General features: G+C 40.9%; 3 protein-coding genes across 3 annotated transcripts; all 3 read right to left on the minus strand.

Annotated features, from left to right (window-relative positions):
- Nucleotides 1-899: 899 nt before the first annotated feature.
- LOC104429270 (cysteine-rich receptor-like protein kinase 1) lies at nt 900-2,107 on the minus strand. The gene is made up of 3 exons (XM_018866583.2): nt 1,800-2,107; nt 1,375-1,519; nt 900-1,184 (listed from the first exon to the last, which is right to left on the minus strand). The coding sequence occupies exons 1-3, from the start codon at nt 2,105-2,107 to the stop codon at nt 909-911; spliced, it is 729 nt and encodes a 242-aa protein (XP_018722128.2). The 3' UTR covers nt 900-908.
- A 205-nt stretch (nt 2,108-2,312) lies between these two features.
- On the minus strand, nt 2,313-5,177 carry LOC104434257 (cysteine-rich receptor-like protein kinase 42). The gene is made up of 3 exons (XM_039306013.1): nt 4,025-5,177; nt 2,772-2,885; nt 2,313-2,671 (listed from the first exon to the last, which is right to left on the minus strand). The coding sequence occupies exons 1-3, from the start codon at nt 4,953-4,955 to the stop codon at nt 2,313-2,315; spliced, it is 1,404 nt and encodes a 467-aa protein (XP_039161947.1). The 5' UTR covers nt 4,956-5,177.
- A 3,048-nt stretch (nt 5,178-8,225) lies between these two features.
- LOC104429035 (cysteine-rich receptor-like protein kinase 42) lies at nt 8,226-10,195 on the minus strand. Its single transcript, XM_039306014.1, has 4 exons — nt 9,517-10,195; nt 9,097-9,210; nt 8,654-9,004; nt 8,226-8,464 (listed from the first exon to the last, which is right to left on the minus strand). The coding sequence occupies exons 1-4, from the start codon at nt 10,193-10,195 to the stop codon at nt 8,226-8,228; spliced, it is 1,383 nt and encodes a 460-aa protein (XP_039161948.1).
- Between the last annotated feature and the right edge of the window lie 9,717 nt (nt 10,196-19,912).

Raw genomic sequence — 19,912 nt, forward strand, 5'->3', positions numbered from 1 at the left:
CATTCGCGAGTACCAGGTTCCTCCCTTTCCCTCCTGTGTACTCTATACTGGGAGTGATGTTATTCATAAAGGGATTTGACTCTGAAAAAGTTGGATTTTAAGCTTAGATTGCATTTGCGATATATGATTATGAATTAATGGCGTACGTGCCTAAAGTATCTGAGGTTTTTGCACGTGCAATATATGATTATGAATTAACGGTGATGGGTGCTTGCTTTTCTTCTTAGCATCCATCAAAATATTATCTCTCTGCAAGTTCTGCTTCTTCGGAGGTTTCTGGTTTAGGGACGTCTTCACCTTCATCGTCGGAGGAGCTTTCTTTGGAGTCTCTGTCCCTGTCAATCACCACCTTTGGAAATGCAGAATTTCTCCTTCCCGTCATCATTTGTTTCGTGAAATCAATGCAGAAGAGGACGTGTGACTATGCACTGAAGCGATGGGCGGCAAAGTGTAAGCGACGTAAAACTATTTCGGCCAAAAAAGAGAAGAAAAAATGACATAAAACTATGAAAAAACAGAACGACATTTGTTTCTTTTTTTCTTTTTCTTTCCTTTTATCACATAACCTATAACCTACAATTGGCTCTGCATCCCAACATAGTGTGATTCTCCAATAGGGAGGTAAAATTACGAAAAAACAGAGCAATTGCATCTTACTTAGATTCATGTATTCCGTGGATATCCATGATTTATGGATTTAAGATTGGACTATTCGTCATTTGGACATGCTGCTAACCAAGGAAGGGTAATTTGACTCATGCCATGATGTCACCAAAATCTGCACTGCCAGTCGTTCGCAAAGTGTTTGTATTCGTTGGAAGAAGAAGAAGAAGAAGAAGAAGAAAGGTCCCAATCCCAAAAGGTCAACGCAGCAAAGCTGGAAGAGACCTCGTATACTGTGAGCTGGTTTAACAGCCATGTGTGCGAGTAGAGCTTCTGCTACTGGAATAGTCGAATAGCACACTAGCGTTGACGAACGGGGGTTGGTTCGGTTGGGGGACTACACGGTCTTTGTCGTGGAGCATCTCGATGACTTCAGACATGGGCGGTCGCAATTCCATGCAGGCTTGAGTGCACAGAAGGCTGATTTGGAGCAATCTCGACGCCTCGAGGACAGGGAATTTACCTCGTAAGGCCGGATCAATGCACGCAGCTAAATTATTTGACTTGTAATGCTTCCATACCTGAAAAGCAATCATGAAATTTCCATGGCTCCCTTACATCTGAAGATAAATTTGCTAACACTAACGCAGAAAGCAACAGTAGAGTTTGTTAGGAAAATCAAGGGAAACATTAGATAATCCCGGTGTGGCGTGGCCAAGAAAGTAAATGCTAGTCTAAGTTCTTCCTTATCGTAGGGACAAGAAATCTCACCGAGTTTAATACCGAGCTCGACCCTTGTGTGTATGTGCTATTCTTTTTACCACTCAAGATTTCAAGAACCAGCACCCCAAAAGCATAAACATCGGCTTTCTCTGTTAGCTGTCCCCTCATGAGATATTCGGGTGCCATGTAACCGCTGCATAGTTAACCGTCTTTTAGATATAAACCCATACTTAACCTAGAGAAGATATGAAGTGAAGAGAAGGATGATGCACAAAAGCACTTTGATAGGCCGAACTTGTCAGATTAAGGAAATAGAAAGTGCCGACTACGGTTTCAAGTAGGTTAGTAATGAAAAGGTGTGAAGAGAAGGATGATACACAAAAGCACTTTGATAGGCCAAACTTGTTAGATTAAGGAAATAGAAAGTGCCGACTACGGTTTCAAGTAGGTTAGTAATGAAAAGGTATTCTTACAGTGTGCCAGCAATTCCGGTGCTAAGATGAGACTCATCAGGAGCAATGCATCGGGCAAGCCCGAAATCCGCGATCTTCGCTGTGAGATTCTTGTCGAGGAGAACGTTGCTGGCTTTTATGTCCCGGTGAATGATTTTCACTCCACAGCCTCCATGAAGATGTGCAAGGCCCTCAGCTGATCTTGTGATGATGTGCAGCCTCGCCTCCCAAGTTAGGACATGGGTCTCATTGTCGCCTGCAACAAAAGATTCTATTTGCTTATATGATCGAGCTTTAGAAAGACAAGCAGAGCAGAGTGCGACAAACATAATAGAAGAAGTGGAATGGCTAGACACTAATAGAGCAAATTTTTGAAACCTACGACTTAGAAAATTATAAGACTGAAACATTGCTTGCAATTCTAAAACCAGTAAGTAAGATTGCAAACTGAACCGATGCTCGTCATAAGGGGTAGATTTGTTCTTGTCATCGATTGATGGTTGTGTAAGAATTGTACGGCAATGCAACGACCAGCTACTTACCGAAAAGAACTTGATCGAGACTTCCATTAGGAAGATACTCATAGATGAGGAGGCTCTCCGGGCCTTCAATGCTGCATCCCAAAAGCTTGACGAGGTTCTTGTGTCGGATCCCATTGATAAGGTTCACCTCGTTGAAGAAGTTGTCCACCCATTGTAGCGTGTTGAACACCAACCGCTTAACTGCGACGACCTTCCCGTTAGGTAAATTCCCCTTGTACACAGAACCGCCGCCCCCTTGCCCCAGCTTCCTCGAGTCATCAAAGAAGTTGGTGGCCTTCTCTAGTGTCTCATACTTGAAATATAAGCTAAACTTGCTCACGGTCATTGGTAATTGTGTGAGGCTATGATGTACTGAAAATGGATGAATGCAAAATTCATGATTTGTGTCATCAAGCTTCTGTTTAAGAATTATCAAGATGATCATTTTGCACATTTGAACCGAATTGTTTACCTCGTTTCTTCTTGAAGTACTTTTTGTATCCAATGTATGCACCAATGAGAACAAGCGAAGTCACTGCAGCAGCCGATGAGGCTATTGCTATGGTGATGCGGACCCTAGATGAACCTGTGAAATGATAAACAACAGTAGGTTGAGATGAGTGAGTTCATTAGAAATTCCAAAAATCCGGCGGCACCAAATCATAAGATCAATCAAATCAAACTTATGGTGAATTTGTTTGGGGGAAAATTTCATGAAAATAAAATATGTTCGGGAAATCAAATTTCAAGAAATTGGTATTTTAATCTCATTTGGAAAATGATTTCAATCTCATGCAAAAAAATTAAAATGTTCATTTTTTTTTTTTTTTTACTTTTCGCTGTCTTTCCTTCTTCCTCCTCAACCGGTCGCTAGGCCTCGGTAATGGTTGCGATAGGCCACTAGCGTTGTTGCTGAGGCTTGGCGAGGGTCGACCTAACCAACCTTGGGCAAGGTCAAGCTTGCCAAATCCCAGTAAGCTCAACCTTGGGTGAACTCGCTTGAGGCCAGCTTGCGGGCTGGTCACCGAGGTGGGCGACCGATGGAGGAGGAAGAAGGAAAAGAAATAAAAAAGAAAAAAAGAAAGAAAAGAAAAAAATCCAAAAAAATCAATTTTTTAAATAAAAGTATCAAAAAATTCAAGATGAGCAATATCAGAAATTTTTTCCCACTTTCTTAAATATAGGAATTCACTTTCATAATATTATGCATGAATATTTTCTTTGATCGGATAGTGTTTTTGGTTGACTAATCATTTTTAGCAAACCAAACAAGTGAAAGTTTGGAAAATAATTTTAGAAAAACACTATTCCTCAAACAAACACACCCTTAGACTCCGTTCGTTTCGCGAGAAAACATTTTCGCGTTCAGTTTGTTAAGGAAAATGAGTCAATGAATTTTTTTTTCTAATCAACAGAAAAATATGCTTCAAATCAGAAAAAAAATGAATTTTTTTTTTTTAAAAAGTTGGAAAACATTTTGCAAAATATCATTAAATATTAGGGCTTGGACCTAAAACTCTAGGTTTGAACACGCGAACCTTAACGCTGGTTCTCAAGTCTCTAATGATCGTGCTGGGTCCATTAAGACCCGGGTCCATTGAGGCTGGGACCAGGTCTCTGACGCATGGGCGATGTAAAATCTATATTGAATGGCAAAATATATTTAATGGGGAAGAAGACAATTTTTAAGTTGGTAAACCAGTGATCAGGAGACTATTTTGTTACCTCCATTAACTGGGATGTTGTAGAACTTCGTGGTGGAGTAACGGAGGAAGCATCCCGCATTCATGGCCCGCGCTTCTTCTCCGGGTGCGCAGCTTCGCGCCTTTGAAGTTGCGTTCTCCAAACAAACACTGCAACCGCCGGCATCAACCGTGCTCCAACACTGCGCCAAAGCATATACCCCGGCGACTCCTCCGACTCCGTCCTCCCCAGCCACCGCAAAGCCCTCGTTCTGTACCGCGCTTGCCGAGACATTCCTCAGCACCCGGTCTACCCTGTCCGAGAACTCGGCCACTCTCTCCCTCTGGTCCGCCGGGACTGTGGAATTGGAGCTACACTTGAGCATGTCGTGCGTTGGATCGACGGTCTCATTGTAGAAGTCGTAACCATCGTAACGGAGGAAGCAGCCGTCGAGGTAGAGCCGGCCGAAGTTGGGGACGCAGCCGTAGAGCCGGCTGCGGCTCAGGGCATGGCAGAGGAGGCAGTCGTTCTCAAACAGGTCGCCGTAGCACTGGGCGAGGCCATACAACGCCGGTGGCGGTGAGGCGAGGGAGTATTTGCCCCAGCGCTGGTCGGCGACGCTCTCGGAGATCTCCCTCATGATGGCGATGTAGTTGGGGATGACTTTTTCGGTGAGGAGTCCATTGGAGCTCCCACAGATGAAGCCCGCCTCGGTGATTCGAGGGTCGGAGGTGGCGAGAGAAAAGAAGGAGGAGAGCGCGAGCAGAGAAGAGCGAAGTAAGTGGAAATCGTAGTCGAGGATCGCATTGATGAGCTCTCTCCGTTTGACTTCATGGGCTCTGCTTGAGAAGTGCTGGGTTATCAAATTTTTCTTCTCAGTTCTCTTCAAAGAGAAGAGGAAGAAGAAGAAGAGGAGGAGGGAAAGATTGAGCAAGAGCCGGAGGGGAACTCCGATTGAACCTGATGATCTCATAAAGCTTCAACCAGCTGCACAACGCGGAATCGAAGCGACGACCTGATGCTTGACTTTTGGGTCTCGTTTCCCACATCACCCCTTGCTTACTCTATGCTACAGTAGAGCTTTTGGGAAAGTGCCATGGCGATGCCAGGTCCCAGGAACTGCCGCGATGACATGCTAGATGGCATGTCTCATGACATCTCTCTCTTTTCTCTCTCTGGGGGAGAGAGAGAGAGAGACAGAGATCTGCAACGACTGACCGGACGAGGGAGACGGGCGTCGGATCTCGCTGTTTAGCGATTATTCTATCGCGTTACGTGCAGGGAACGTACCGTGAATATCGTGGTTGGGTTAGTAGACAGAGGTCAATCATATGGGTAGATCCTTTTTTTTTTTTTAATAAAGATTTTATTTCACGAAATTTTGGATTTTACCAAGTTGTAATTCACTTGCTTAGAGGGTAAACTTCACGCACCAAAAGAAAAAAGTTAATAAACTTTTAATTAAAACTGGAATTGATATAGCACCAAAAGCAATTATACTTCAAGGGAAAAGCAATAAAATCTACCAATAGAGCCAAATGCCGAAAAAGCTGGTAAAACGAAAAGAATGCAATAAAAATTGCGACCAAGGAAAAATGGACATAAAAATCAAAAGAGAAAATGAATTATCATGGCACCACACTTAGGTTAAAATCCGCGGCACTTGAATTTTTTGCCATAATATAGATGGTTAGGTGATGGTGAAAAAAGTAACCAAAAGAATTTTTCCCATGGGAAAAACCGATGAATTTGAAATCTTGACGGTGAAAACTCCAGAAGGTCAAAGGTAGACGAATTCAAAAGGAAAATGACAAGAAAAACAATCAAAAGGGGTTTAAGTTGAAAAGTGTCAATTTAACCATTTATTAATCAACCGAATAACGGAAATCTATAATTTTTAACCACGATTTTTCATGTATTGTGTGTAATTAGATAGTATTTTTATAATTATACAAATAAAAGGAGGCGCACAAAACCCAAGGACAAGAAAAAATATTTGCCTATTACTGTCCAAAAAAGGTTGCAATTGAAGTTGTGACCATGGAAAATTGGATGTCGAGATCGCGTAGTTCTTTTATCAAGGAGAAAATGAATTACTTCGCCCCATACTTAGGTTTAAATTTTCTGCACTTGGAATTTTTTGCTAGGAGATAGATGGTTAGGTGACAGAAGAAAAAGTAATCAAAAGCATTTTCCCAAAATCGGTGAATAATAAACTTGATGGCAAAAGCTCTAGATATTCAAAGGTAAACAAATTCAAAAGGAAAATGATGGAAAAAGCAAAAATAATTAAATAAGGGATTATGTCGAAAAGTGCTGTCTAATCAACATATGGTTCTTTCACACGTAGTGAGTAATTAGATAAGATTTCTATAATAATACAAATAAATGGGGTTTGCCAATTACCGTCCAATGGAGAGTTCATTGATTTCATTATCACCAACACCTTTAAAACTTTTGACTATTTCCAATGTGCAATCACGGACAAAATCAATATGAACCCTCCAATTAGGAAAAACACGGAAAAAAAGAGAGGAGAAAAGGATTTGCGTGCTTGGATTAAGGGAAGACTCCACACGGTCAAATTTTCCCATTCCATGGTGCAACTCTTCAAAAGAGAAAAGAGAAAAGATTAAAAAAGAAAAAGAAAAAAAGACAAGTGTGATCAAAAAAGAAAAATAAGAATAAAAAACAAATAAAAGTTTGTTGGTGACATGACAACACTAATCCGCATCCATCTCTCTCTTAAACTAAGCCAAGATATAGTTCCCATTCACCCCTTGTTTAACCTTCATAGCAAGAGGAGCTTAAACCCTTCATTCCTAAACTCTAGCTCATCGCACAACACCTTAATTTTTTTAATTCTTGCATGAAATTACTGACTTTAATCAAGTGATTTATCAAACTTTTCTCTAAGCGATTTATCAACTAGTTTTGAATTCCTAACTCTTTATTCGAGTCAGTCATCGGGCTAATACTAGAAAACTGGTGCTACATTATTAAGTTTTGTGTCTCAAAAAAATCATAATGGCTCATCTCTAATTAGTTTTCATGTCATAAAATATATCGACCAATCTTTCCTTTTTTTCTTTTTCTTTCCTTTTATTACATAACCTATGACTGACTTTGGAATCGAAACATCCCAACATGGTATGATTCTCCAATCAACACGTAAAACTACGAAAAAACAAAGCAATCGCATCTCACTTAGATTCATATATTCATGGGATATTCGTGATTTATCGATTTAAGATTGGATTCATCGTCATCTGAACATGCTGCTAACCAAGTAAGGATAATTCGACTCATGCCCTGATGTCACTAAAATCTGCACTGCTAGTCGTTTGCAAAGTGTTAGTATTTGTTAGAAGAAGAAAGGTCCCATTCCTAAAGGGTCAACGCAGCAAAGCTGGAAGAGGGCTTCTTGTCAAGCTGGAAGAGACCTCGGTTGCCGTGAGCTGGCTCAACAACCATGTGTTCATGTAGAGCTTCTGTTGCTGGATTTGTCGAACAACACACTAGCGTTGACGAACGGGGGTTGGTTCGGTTGGGGGACTACACGATTTTTGTCGTGGAGCATCTCGACGACTCCAGACATGGGCGGTCGCAATTCCATGCAGGCTTGAGTACACAGAAGGCTGATTTGGAGCACATTTGATGCCTCCAGGATGGGGAATTTACCTTGTAAGGCTGGATTAATGCATGCGGCTAAATTATTTGACTTGTAATGCTTCCATACCTACAAAGCAATCATGAATTTCCATGGCTCCCTTATATCTGAAGATAAATCTACTAGCACTAATGTAGAAACCAATGGTAAAGTTTGTTGGAAAAATCAAAAGAAAAATTAGATAATCCTAGTGGTGTGTGGCCAGGAAAGTAAATGTCAGTCTAATTCCTTCATGATCGTAGGGACAAGCAACCTTACCGACTGCAATACTGAGCTCGACCCCCGTGCGTATACATTATTCTTCCTACCACTCAAGATTTCAAGAACCAGCACCCCAAAAGCATAAACATCGGCTTTCTCCGTTAGCTATCCCCTCATAATATATTCAGGCGCCATGTAAACTGCTGCATAGTCAATCGTCTTTTAGATATAAACCATACTTAGCCCAAAGAAGATGTGAAGTGCAAGGGAAGGATGATATGCGAAACCCCTTTGAGGGGCCAAACTTGTCGGATTAAGGAAATAGAAAGTGCTGACTATGGTTTCAAGCGGGTTGGTAATGAAAAGGCATTCTTACAGTGTGCCAGCAATTCCTGTGCTAAGATGAGACTTATCCAAAGCAATGCATCGGGCAAGCCCGAAATCTGATATTTTTGCTATGAGATTTTCGTTGATGAGGATGTTGCTGGTTTTTATGTCCCGATGGATGATTTTCACTCCACAGCCTCCATGAAGATATGCGAGGCCCTCAGCTGTTCCTATGATGATGTGTAGCCTCTCCTCCCAAGTTAGGATGTGATACGCATCGTTGACTGCAACAATAGATTTTTGAAACCTTCAACTTGAAAATCATAAGATGGAAGCATTGCTTGCAATACAAGAAGCGAGTTACTAAGAATGCAAATTGAACCGATGCTCGTCATGAAGGGTAGATCTCTTCTTGGCATCAAACGATCATTGTGTAAGTGTGTTATGCAGTTACGCAACAATCAGCTACTTACCAAAAAGAACTAGATCAAGACTTCTTTTAGTAAGATATTCGTAGACGAGGAGGCTCTCTAGGCCTTCGATGCTGCATCCCAAAAGCCTGACGAGGTTCTTGTGTCGGATCCCATTGATTAGGTTCACCTCATTGAAGAAGTCATCCACCCATTGGCATGTGTTGAACACCAACCGCTTAACCGCAACGACCTTCCCATAGGGTAAAATCCCCTTGTACACGGAACCGCCCCCCCCTTGGCCCAGCTTCCTCGAGTCATCAAAGAAGTTGGTGGCCTTCTCTAGTGTCTTGTACTTGAAATATAAGCTAAACTTGCTCTTGCTCGCTCGTAATTGTGTGAGGTTATTTTGCACTGAATAAAGATGAATGCAAAATTAGTGTCATCAAGCTTATGATCAAGAATTACCAAGAGATCATTTTATGCATTTGAACCGAATTGCTTACTTTGTTTCTTCTTGGAGTACTTTTTGTATCCAATGTATGCACCAATGAGAACAAGAGAAGTCGCTACAGCAGCGAATGAGGTTATTACTATGGTGATGCAGACCGTAGATGAACCTGCGAAATGATAAAGTCAACATCAAGTTGAGATGAGCGAGTTCATTAATAATTCCAAAAATCTGACAACCATCGAAAAAGAATAATGTATACACATAGGGGTCGAGCTCAACCTGCATGAGGTCGGGTCGCCAATTGTCACTGTGGCTAGTGATAGGCTAAAAAAGAAAAAGAAAAGAAAAGAAAAATAATAAAATAATTCGATATTTAAAAAATGAAAAGAGAAAAAAATTAAAAATATCATTAAAAGAAGTGCCTTAATTGACCAACATGAGGAAACCACAATTCGAAAAATCGAAATCTGACAGCAGACATAGAAGAACGTCGGCTTTTCTTTAATGGCGAGGAAGCCATCTTTTAAGTCGATAAACCAGAGATCAGGACAATAGTTGTTACCTCCGCTATCAGGGATGTCGTAGAACTTTGTGGTCGAGTAACGGAGGAAGCATCCCGCGTTCATGGCCCGCGCTTCTTCTCCAGGTGCACAGCTTCTCGCCATCGAAGTTGCATTCTCCAAACAGACTCTGCAACCGACGGCATCAAGCGTGCTCCAACACTGTGCCAAAGCATATACCCCGGCGACTCCTCCAACTCCGTCCTCCCCAGCCACCGCGAAGCCCTTGTTCCGCACTGCGCTGGCCGAGACATTCCTCAGGACTCGGTCCACCCTATCCGAGAGCTCGGCCACTCTCCCTGCCGGGACTGTCAAATTGGAGCTACACTTGAGCATGTCGTGCGTTGGATCGACGGTCTCGTTGTAGAAGTCATAACTGCCGTAACGGAGGAAGCAGCCATCGAGGTAGAGCCGACCAAAGTTGGGGAGGCAGTGGGCGATCCGGGTCCAGCTCTCGGTAAAGCAGAGGAGGCACTCGGTCTCAGTCAAGTCACCATGGCACTGGGTGAGGCCGTACACTGCCGGTGGCGGCGAGGTGAGGGAGTAGTTGCCCCACCGTTGGTTGGCGACGCTCTTGGAGATCTCCGTCATGACAGCAATGAAGTTGGAGACGCCATTTCCGGCAACGACCCCAGTGCAGTTCTCGCGGTAGAGGCCCACTTCGGTGGTTCGAGGGTCGGCGATGGCGAGAGAGAAGAAGAACGAGGAGAGCGCGAGCAGAGCAAGGGTGATTGATGGGCTCGCTCCGTTCGACTTCACGGGCTCTGCTTGAGATATGCTCGTTTATTCCTTCTCACTCTGTTCTCTTCAAAGAGAGAAGAAGAAGAAGAAGAAGAAGAAGAAGAAGAAGAAGAAGAAGAAGAAGAAGAAAGGGAGAGACTGAGCAAGAGCGTGAGGGGAGATCCGATTCAACCTGATGATCTCATAAACCTTCAACCTGGCTACACGACGCGAAATCGAAGCGGCTAGCTGGGGCTTAACTTTCGGGTCTCCTTTCTCACGTCACTCCTTGCTTTCTTTATGCTACAGTAGAGCTGTTGGAAAGTGCCACGGTGATGACATGTCTCTCTCCACACTCTCCCCCTCTCTCTGGAGAGAGGGTGGAATGCAGTGTTTGACACGGCGAGAATGATGGGTTCCGAGACCTTTGGAGTCGGAGAAGATTTTGTGTTGAGAGCGATCAAGACGCCAGAGAGAGAGAGAGAGCGACTGATCGAGACGAGGGTGATGAATGATGCCCGCGAGATGATTGAATGATAGTCTTTAATCTATTGTGACAATAACAATATATTTTGGACAACCAAAAAATCATAAACTTATGACTAACAATAACCTGTTATTTTCACAGTAGCCTAAAAATTATCATGCTATCAAAGTTCAAACTTGAAATTGAAGAACTAGATTGGTTCCAAGTCCCAAGATATATAGAGTAGGTTTCCAATTTCAAAAATTGGGGAATATGTTTCAACATGTATTATCCAAGTTCCAAGTAAATGAAACCTAGAATAAGTTTTTGTATATTTCTTGATCTATGTTTTCGCGCAACTTTGTAGTACTCCATGGCATTCGATGGTGAATGTCTAATCTGGAACCACTAGCCTAAGCTTCCATTTTATGATTAAGACTTTTACTTTATTAATTTTCATATTCTTTATGTGTCTAAATATAAGTCATGCTCAGTGAATTATAACAATAAGTAGTGGCAATTAAAGATAATGATTCACCAAAGTGGAGGTTCCAAGTTTAAGGATATGCACGATAGGTTCGGATTCCAAAAAATGATACCCATTACAATGTGTAGGTACCATGAATCCTATATTTGCATGGTCATGGTTGGGGCTGGTAGATAAGGTCAATCATTGGAAGATTCTCTTTTATATCAACTTGAGGCTAACCCATGTACATAATTATGCAAAATTCATCAACCTTAATTTGACTTTAGATGATCAAATTTGGCCTCAAGTGTTTCAGATGAGATTCCCCCTTAATTTTTTCTACATGTACATTTGACTTTTTAGTCCCGTCACCGCCACCACAAGGTGTCCAAGCTAGTTTATATGCACACGCCTGCTCGGATGAGTCACCACACGAACGATTGGGCACCATCTTGTTTTCTAGCTTGAATTTAGTGATAAGTGCATTCAAAATCTTAAAATTTATCACGAAAGTCCAAATTGAGTCTTAAAACTTTCAAAAAGTGTAATTAAATCCTAAAACTTATCTCTTAAAATTTTCAAAAATTGTAATCACTAGAAGGACATAGATTGGACCAAATTGATAAGTTTTAAAACTTGATTGTGCATTTATGATAAATTTTAGAACTTTCAATACACTTATTCATTAGATTTATGTATGACTTCTTCTACCTTGATTATCAACTGCTACATAGAGTTCCACAAATCAAAGGCACCTAGGAAGATGGTAGTTCATACAAGACCGTCTCAATTCACATCTAAAATAGGAGGAAATCTTAGGAAAACTAAGCAAGTTCTCATATCAATAAGTTGCAAGCATGAAGCGATTCGACAACTCTTCTGTGCTTTCCAAAGCACATGGAATAAAAGAATGACAAGCATAAAATCATTTTTAAGTCTCGCGTGATTCACCAGATCATATGCACCAAGTCTCTAAGTGGTTGAGAAACACACGACGCAATATAAGTTCGGGGTTTGGCCGTTACAACGCCCGAGTCGACCGCGAAATTATTTTGGTCGCCAAGATTCGACCTCCACGTATACACAGCACCAATTATTTTCATTGCCTAAGCCCACACCACATAAAAAAAAAAATAGTTTTATCATCCCCCCCCAACCAAAAAAAAAAAAAAGGGCCTAAAACTATGATTCCAGATTTAATATTTAAAAATAAAGCATACATTTCTTTTTTAAAGATTTTATTTCAAGAAATTTTGTAGTTTACCAAATTCTAATTCACTTGCTTAGCCGGTAAACTACACGCACCAAAAGAAAACGTTAATAAACTTCCAATGAATTGATATAACACCAAAAGTTATTATATGTCAAGGTAAAAGCAATAAAGTTTTACCGATAAAGTCAAATGTCAAAAAACTGGTAAAACGAAAAGAGTGTAATTAAAGTTGTGACCACGGAAAAATGAACATGAAGATCAAGTAATTCTATCATCAAGGAGAAAATGAATTATTATGGCACCACACTTAGGTTAAAATTCCCGGCGCATCACCTAGTTTAACCTTCATAGCAAAAGGAGCTTAAACCCTTCATCCCTAGACTCAAGCTTGTCGCACATCACCTCAAATTTACTAATTTTCATATGAAATTACTAGCTTTGATCATGTGATTTATCAAACTTTTTTCCGAATGAGTAATCAGCTAGTTTTGGATTCCTAACTCTTATTTGAGTTAATCACAAAGTTAATACTAGAAAATATCTCAAGTCGATGAACTGGTGTTACATATATCCATAATTAAGTTTCGTGTCTTGAGAAAATCATAATGGCTCATCTCTAATTAATTTTCAAGTCATAAAAAATAGCAAACTTGTAGACATGTGATCAATCTTTGCTTCGTCAGCTTTTGTCCTATATTTAGGATAATTACGAACATGGAAACACACTTGGAAACAATTTGGATGATTGCTGTATGACTTAGCTCCTCGTGAAAATTCACCAAAGATGGGTCTCCCAAATGACATTGTCTTTGCAAAATCTCTGGTGAGAACACAGAAATATCTATTTGTAGCATGTGAGTCATGCACCACACAATGAGCGGTCCAAGTGAAGCGCTCTCCTTTCTAAGGTTGCCCCTATCCTAATTACAACTCATGATCCATGCACATCTTAGGTTGAGCCGAGATGAACGATAAACCCTAGTTCATAGCTTGTGATCAACTCAATTACCTAACACGGGCTTCATCTCGTGTTTCAAGTAACTAATGTTTTTGTGGGGACTCTGCGTTGACATTAAACTCACGACCTAACTCGTTGGGTTTATGTATGTTTTTTATTATTATCAAGAATAAGTGAAGAACCCATTTTCAAATGACTTTTCATAGTGTTGGGGCATACAATAAGAGGTCGCTAGCCTAATGTGATAGCTTTGATTCAAGTCATACCTAGTTAAGCAATTCTTCACTAATTAATTGTTATCATCATATGTTATATGTCTACTCAATAATCTAAAGGCCCTAATAGTATGTTCTACACCATATGGAATGGCCCTAATAATCTCAAAGCCCTAATAGATGAATTGCCATTGGTTTTTTTATCCCAAAATGAAACTAAGAAAGAACATGAAGATTTGAGAAGAAACATTTTGGAGCGAGGGGCCAGAAAAGCTGGTGGAGAATCAGCATTGTATGGGCTTAAGTATGAGTGGACCAAGTCTGGTTGTGTTTTCTTTCTCTCCTTCATTAAAGCCAATCAAAATGCAAGAGTAAGGAGTATCAAAACATGATACATCTCGATGCCTTTATAACCTAGTACGCTGATCTATTTGATTCTCAAGTATAGTGAGTCAATTCAAGATTCGTTAAAAAGAATTAAGATGTCTTTACATTCTATGATAACTGGCTCACTATTTTCCAAAAGCAGAGAGGAATCTTGCAGATAACTTATCAAAATGAAATTGTTTAACTTTCGAACTAACTCCAATTCTGAACAACCTGCAAAGTGATGGAGAGCATGGCGACAAGCTAGGTTTCAAGCTGAAGAGTGCTGCTAGAGTTGTGTTTTTAGTCGGATCCTACGGTTTATGAAGTTAATTTCGATTGTAGATGGAAATGAAGCTGACTCAAACTAAGTTTTTGGATTGAGTCAAGCTAGATAGGATGATTATGCAAGATTCACTTATTTAAATTTGATTTGAGGTCAAGCTCATCAATCTTCAGCCAAATTGCTCATGAGCTTAATTGAACTTCTATTATATATAAAATATATTTTAAGAAATTAATAGTTATCGATAAACTTCATGTAAACATTCGAGGAAATTTGGAAGGTTCAGATGCTCACTTCCAAAAGCATGTTTCATCGCTCACAAATCAAGAGACGCCCAAGAAGAGAAGAGAAGGGATTATTCATCTTCTCCACAAGACTAGGGTTTCATCGCTCTGCCAATCAACAGAAGCAATCGAAAAATGGTGAGAGCATTGCTGAAGAGGCTGGACTCCAACACCCTCATGGTGGCCGGCAAGTCCCAACACCACAAGCTCCACCACTTGAACATTCGCGAGTTCCAAGTTACTCCTTCTCCCTCCCATCATGTGATCTACACTGGGAGTGATGTTCTTCATGAAGGGATTCAACTCCGAAAAAGTTGGATCTTAGGCTTAGATTGCATTTGCAATATATGATTATGAATTAATGGTGTACATGCCCAAAGTATATGATGTTTTTGCATTTCTTAAGACTAATGGTGATGGGGCTTTGCTTTTCTTCTTAGCATCCACTAGAGTCTCTTCCTCCTCTTTGCCTCCATTTTCTATCACACCCCAAAAGTTAGCAGAAAATGGGGATGACATGTTGCCTTTTGTTGATACCTAAATTTTGACTAAGTATTTAAGATTAAATTGTATAAGAAAATTAGGGACCAATTCAGCCCTAACAAAAATGATTTTCGCATCAATTAGGTTCTAATTTTTATTTGCATCCATTAAGCTTTATTTCCATTTTTTTTTCTTCCTTTATTTTTCACTTTTTCGGATAATTTATTCAATAAAAAATAATTATAAAAGATAAAAAAAGATAAGAAAAAAGGTTCTTATGGGACTGGGCATGAAAGCCCAGCCCTTTCTTCTTGCCCTTCCTCGCACGGGCCCCAGGCCCACTCCCTTTTTTCTTCTTCTTGGCCCGGCCCCCTCCTTCTTGTCTTCTTCCTCCTTTTGCCTCTGCAATACACACGCAGAGAAGGCCGGACGCGCGCGATGCCGGATGGAGGAGGAGACGGCAACGCACGTGGAGCGGCGCAGACGGAGGGGACGCATCTTCAATGCGGTAGAGGAGGCGGCTTAGCTAGACCGGGGAGGCCGCTCGGAGCGCGAAGGACCGGTGGTCCGAGCACCTCCGTCGACCGGCCTCCTTGCCTATAGATAGGGCGTCAGGGGGGAAGGCAACAGACACGCAGAGAGAGATCGGAGGCCGCGAGTTCAGGACTTCCTCTGAGAGGCTTGAAGGGAGGCCCGAGAGCAAGCAAGCCGAGATCTGAGAGAGAGAGCTCGTGGGCGGAGGGGATTTAGATCTGGAGAGAGATCTGCGAGCGAGTTCGAGAGAGAAATCAGGGTTGAGACTCATCCCAACCACCCGTCGCTGCTGCGGCGTCACTTGCTGTCGCCCCGACAACCAGCCGTGAGCCCCGCCGTACTAAGCTCGCTGGCCCGACGCTCACTGCCCACCTCGTCGTCGCATCTTCCGATCTCTCGACGCCATCCCTATGCTGAGCCGATCCCTACCGTGCTTGCGTCGCCGCCGTACCAGGTGGGGGGCACCGCTGGCTACCGCTTCCTTCCTCCCCTTTCACGGTTTGCTTGGCTTCTCTTTTTCTTGTTCTGGGTGTCCGGTTGCCGTCGTCGCCGTAACTCATGTGGTCAGAAACGCTGGAGGTGAGGACACAGGCTGTGGAATGACAGCTCGGCCATGGATCAAGCCTGCAACTGGGGCTAGCCAAGGCGGCGCTTGAGTGGGTGGATAGCCCGGCCGAGGCAAGCTACGCTGCCGTCTCGGCCGACAAGGTTGCGAAAATAGAGAGAGAGAGAGAGAGAGAGCTGGTCGAGTTGCGTTTCGGCTGACGGCGGTGGCGGGCGGGCGGGCGACGTCGTTCATCGCGGCTGCTGAATCACGAAGAGGCAGTAGTGGCTGCAAAACCGGGTCGGGCGTGGGTCGCAATTCGGGCTAGGGTTGGGTTCTCGCGCCAAGTTCAAATAAAACCATGGGTCGCAATTCGGGTTTGTCCTTTTAGGATTTGGGTCTAACTTCTCTGGGTTGTAGGTTGGGCTTCATTTCCTTTTTCTTTTTCCCATTTTTTTTTGTCATAGACTGGGCTCGCCAGTAGGACCCAACTGGGCTGCGGCTTCAACGACCCGGGTCGGACCCAACTCGGAAATCCGACCCAAGTCGTTGATATTATATTATTATAATATAAAAATATTTTAATAATAAAAAAATAGAAAAATAAAAAAATAGTTTTTACATTTTTCCAAAAATTAGAAAAGGTCAAAAAATGATTTATAATTTCAAAAATATAAAAAATCCGAAAATACTTTTTATGTTCAAAAAGTAGAAAAAGACCAAAAATATGTTTTTCTCCACAAGTGCATGGAAAAATCCTTGAAAGTCCAAAAAGCCTTAAGGTTTAAACAAGATTAGATACTTTTAGGGAATTAGTAATTAACTAGTATAATAAAATTCATGATCCTAGTTTCTCTGGTTGCGCAAGAGTGAAATATTTCTGTCAGCATTTCGATTGGGTTTTTAATTAATCCACCCAAAAATTGATTAGTGGTGACTCCCATTTAAAATTAACTTGCATGTTAAAAACTCATGATAAGTCGTGAATTGGTGAGCTTGAGAAAGTCTTGGCTAAGCCCTAATAGACTTAGTTAGTCATTAGCCTCCACACGCGCCCGCGCAATAGGGCGCCGAAAATGAGGTCGCAACACCTTTCACTTAGAAAATGTAGCTCCAAACTAAATCCAAAAACCCCATTTTGAAAAGTGTTAGTTAACAATGCTCTCACACTAGATCATTAATGAGAATCAGGAAAAGATTGAAAAAAAAGAGATGTGAGCAATCACAGCTCAGTAAGTAGTATATATCTCTTCTAAGCAGATCGAACAACCATCATGCATATACTATATATAATAATACCAAAAACTAATAATTCAATACTTTAATATAAATGTCAAATCATCTATGTGTCATTTTATTTGAACAAGCTTTACATAATTCAAAAAATACTCATTAAAATCATCACATATATCAATGGTCAAATCCATTGATCAATCTTATCAAAATCACATGTTAATGGTCTATTTAATTGATTCATCTCATATTAAAGCACACGTCAATGATCCATCCATCGACTAATCTTTTGCTTAATATCAAATTACAGTCACAATACAATATTTGGTGACAAGGCGGTCATCATTTTTCTCCTTGGCAAGGTCTCCACCTACAAAATCAGTGGCTCAACCTAGAAGAATAAGCTAAACTCGATATGCATACATACAAGCCCCCTAATGGGCTCATGGTGATATTGAGCACCAAACCTGAATCCTCCAATACCAATAATCAAATCTATGATCAATACTAATAATTGATTTCACAAAACAAAATGCATAATCTTTCTAAACTTTGTTCATCAAAATGAACACATTTCACAAGACATCTCTCATATCGTTCCACAATTCTTCATAAACCAATTCACAAATTGATAAGTATTACCTTTCGAAACATCATTCATAAAAAGTTTCTCAAAACATAGTTTCGTAAACCATTCATAACAATCAACTCAAGTTATGTTCAAAATGTACTTGGCCATTTCCAATAGACAAAAGGGTAGTAAATGCTCGATTTAATTTTTACACATTCACTATGCCCTAAGCACCACCTTTTTTTTTCTTATGTTCAAAGGAGTATCAAATCATGTAATGCTTCTTTAACTTATAAGATAGATCATTCAATCATTTTTAAGACTTCGGTAAAGAAGGGATAGTACCACTCACCTAGGAACGCCTACGACCAAATAAGAAATGTTACTTGAATCGTCAAACTCGCGGTTCCATCAAATAAACGAGAAGAAAGTTAAAATCAAGTAAAACATTACTTTAACTATGACTCGACTAAACTAAGCTTAAACACTAACAAAATAACTCAAATGCACCCACAAATCGCTTGTCTGAAGCAATTATTCAAAGTCATTTGCAATGCAGAGCTTAAGTGCAAAATTTACTCACACTTTAATTCTATCAACTAAACCTCATTTCAATTGTACTTATAGTTAATAAAAAGCTCTTTCAACATACTATAAGAACCCTAAGTTGGGTGATCCAAAATCAAGCTGAAAGCTGTCGAAATACGGACCCAAAATCGCCGGATGCTCACTATGCATCATGTGTGGAAAACCTAAAATTTTTGTTTTGGGCAATCGTAGACTCAAATTAAGTTCTGTAAAATCCTATGACTCCACGACACCCCATACACACGCACACAAACAAACACAAAAGTAGCTTAATGACTCCTTAGTTGAACCTCGAAGCTTATAATTTACTTAACCTTGAATTTGTGCCCTAACTTTGAATATTACTTCAATTAAACAAATGAAGGGCGCAATTAATTATGAATGTTGTGAATTGGAGTTAAATGGCTTAGCAAGGGCCGTGGTGCAAAACCTTCCTCTTTTCCCTTTCCCTTCTCTTCCCCCCCCCACCACCACCACCCCCCTCTCTCTCTCTCTCTCTCTCTCTCTCTATTTTCTTCTCTATTTCGTGCTATTTCGTGCATCTCAATCCCTTTTTATTAAGCTAAGCATCCACTGTTCACTGTTCACCTTTTCTTTTTCCCTTTTTATCTCATTGACTTTTGACCTTTGACATGGTCAAAAATTCAAATATTACATATTCACTCTCCGAAGTTCTTCTTCTTTTGAGGTTTCTGGTTCAGAGCCATCTTCACCTTGATCGTTGTAGGAAGAGCTTTCTTCAGAGGCTATGTCCCTCTCAATCATCACCTTTGGAAATGCAGATGTACTCCTCGTCATCATTTTTTTTTCGTGAAATCAGTGCAGAAAAGGGCATGTGACGATGTGCCAAAGCAATGGGCAGCAAGTGTAGGCGAGACAGTCGCGTATCTTGAAGCCACGTAAAACTATTTGGACCAAAAACAGAAGAAATAATGACATAAATATGAAAAAACAGAATGACATTTGTTTCTTTTTTCTTTTTCCTTCATTTTATCACATAACCTACAACTAACTTTCGAATCAAAACATCTCAACATGGTGTAATTCTCCAATTGGGACGTAAAACTACGAAAAAAACACAACAATCACATTTCACTTGGATTCATATATTCAGGGGATATCCATGATTTATCAAATTAAGATTGGACTCCTCGTCATCTAAACATGCTGCTGATCAAGTAATGATAATTTGACTCATGCCCTAACGTCACTAAAATATGCACTGCCAGTCATTTGCAAAGTGTTTTCCATCACTCGTTGGCAAGTGTTCGTATTCATTGGAAGAAGAAGAAGAAAGGTCCCAATCCTAAAAGGTCAATGCAACAAAGCTAGAAGAGGGCTTCCTGTCAAGCTGGAAGAGACCTCGGAGGCCGTGAGC

This window comes from Eucalyptus grandis, chromosome 2 (assembly GCF_016545825.1).
Source record: "Eucalyptus grandis isolate ANBG69807.140 chromosome 2, ASM1654582v1, whole genome shotgun sequence".
NCBI lineage: Eukaryota > Viridiplantae > Streptophyta > Magnoliopsida > Myrtales > Myrtaceae > Eucalyptus > Eucalyptus grandis.

Bases quoted from the DNA above. Each gene is read 5' to 3' on its own strand.
- LOC104434257 (XM_039306013.1), bottom strand. From the start codon at position 4,955: ATGAGATCATCAGGTTCAATCGGAGTTCCCCTCCGGCTCTTGCTCAAT. The intron at 2,886-4,024 runs GTAACAAAATAG...ATCATTTCACAG, and splicing joins CAACATCCCAGTTAATGGAG to GTTCATCTAGGGTCCGCATC. The intron at 2,672-2,771 runs GTAAACAATTCG...ATCCATTTTCAG, and splicing joins GTACTTCAAGAAGAAACGAG to TACATCATAGCCTCACACAA.
- LOC104429270 (XM_018866583.2), bottom strand. From the start codon at position 2,107: ATGTTTGTCGCACTCTGCTCTGCTTGTCTTTCTAAAGCTCGATCATAT. The intron at 1,520-1,799 runs GTAAGAATACCT...TTAACTATGCAG, and splicing joins ACCGGAATTGCTGGCACACT to CGGTTACATGGCACCCGAAT. The intron at 1,185-1,374 runs GTGAGATTTCTT...ATTGCTTTTCAG, and splicing joins CGAGCTCGGTATTAAACTCG to GTATGGAAGCATTACAAGTC.
- LOC104429035 (XM_039306014.1), bottom strand. From the start codon at position 10,195: ATGACGGAGATCTCCAAGAGCGTCGCCAACCAACGGTGGGGCAACTAC. The intron at 9,211-9,516 runs GTCAGATTTCGA...ATCATTTCGCAG, and splicing joins GACGTTCTTCTATGTCTGCT to GTTCATCTACGGTCTGCATC. The intron at 9,005-9,096 runs GTAAGCAATTCG...ATCTTTATTCAG, and splicing joins GTACTCCAAGAAGAAACAAA to TGCAAAATAACCTCACACAA.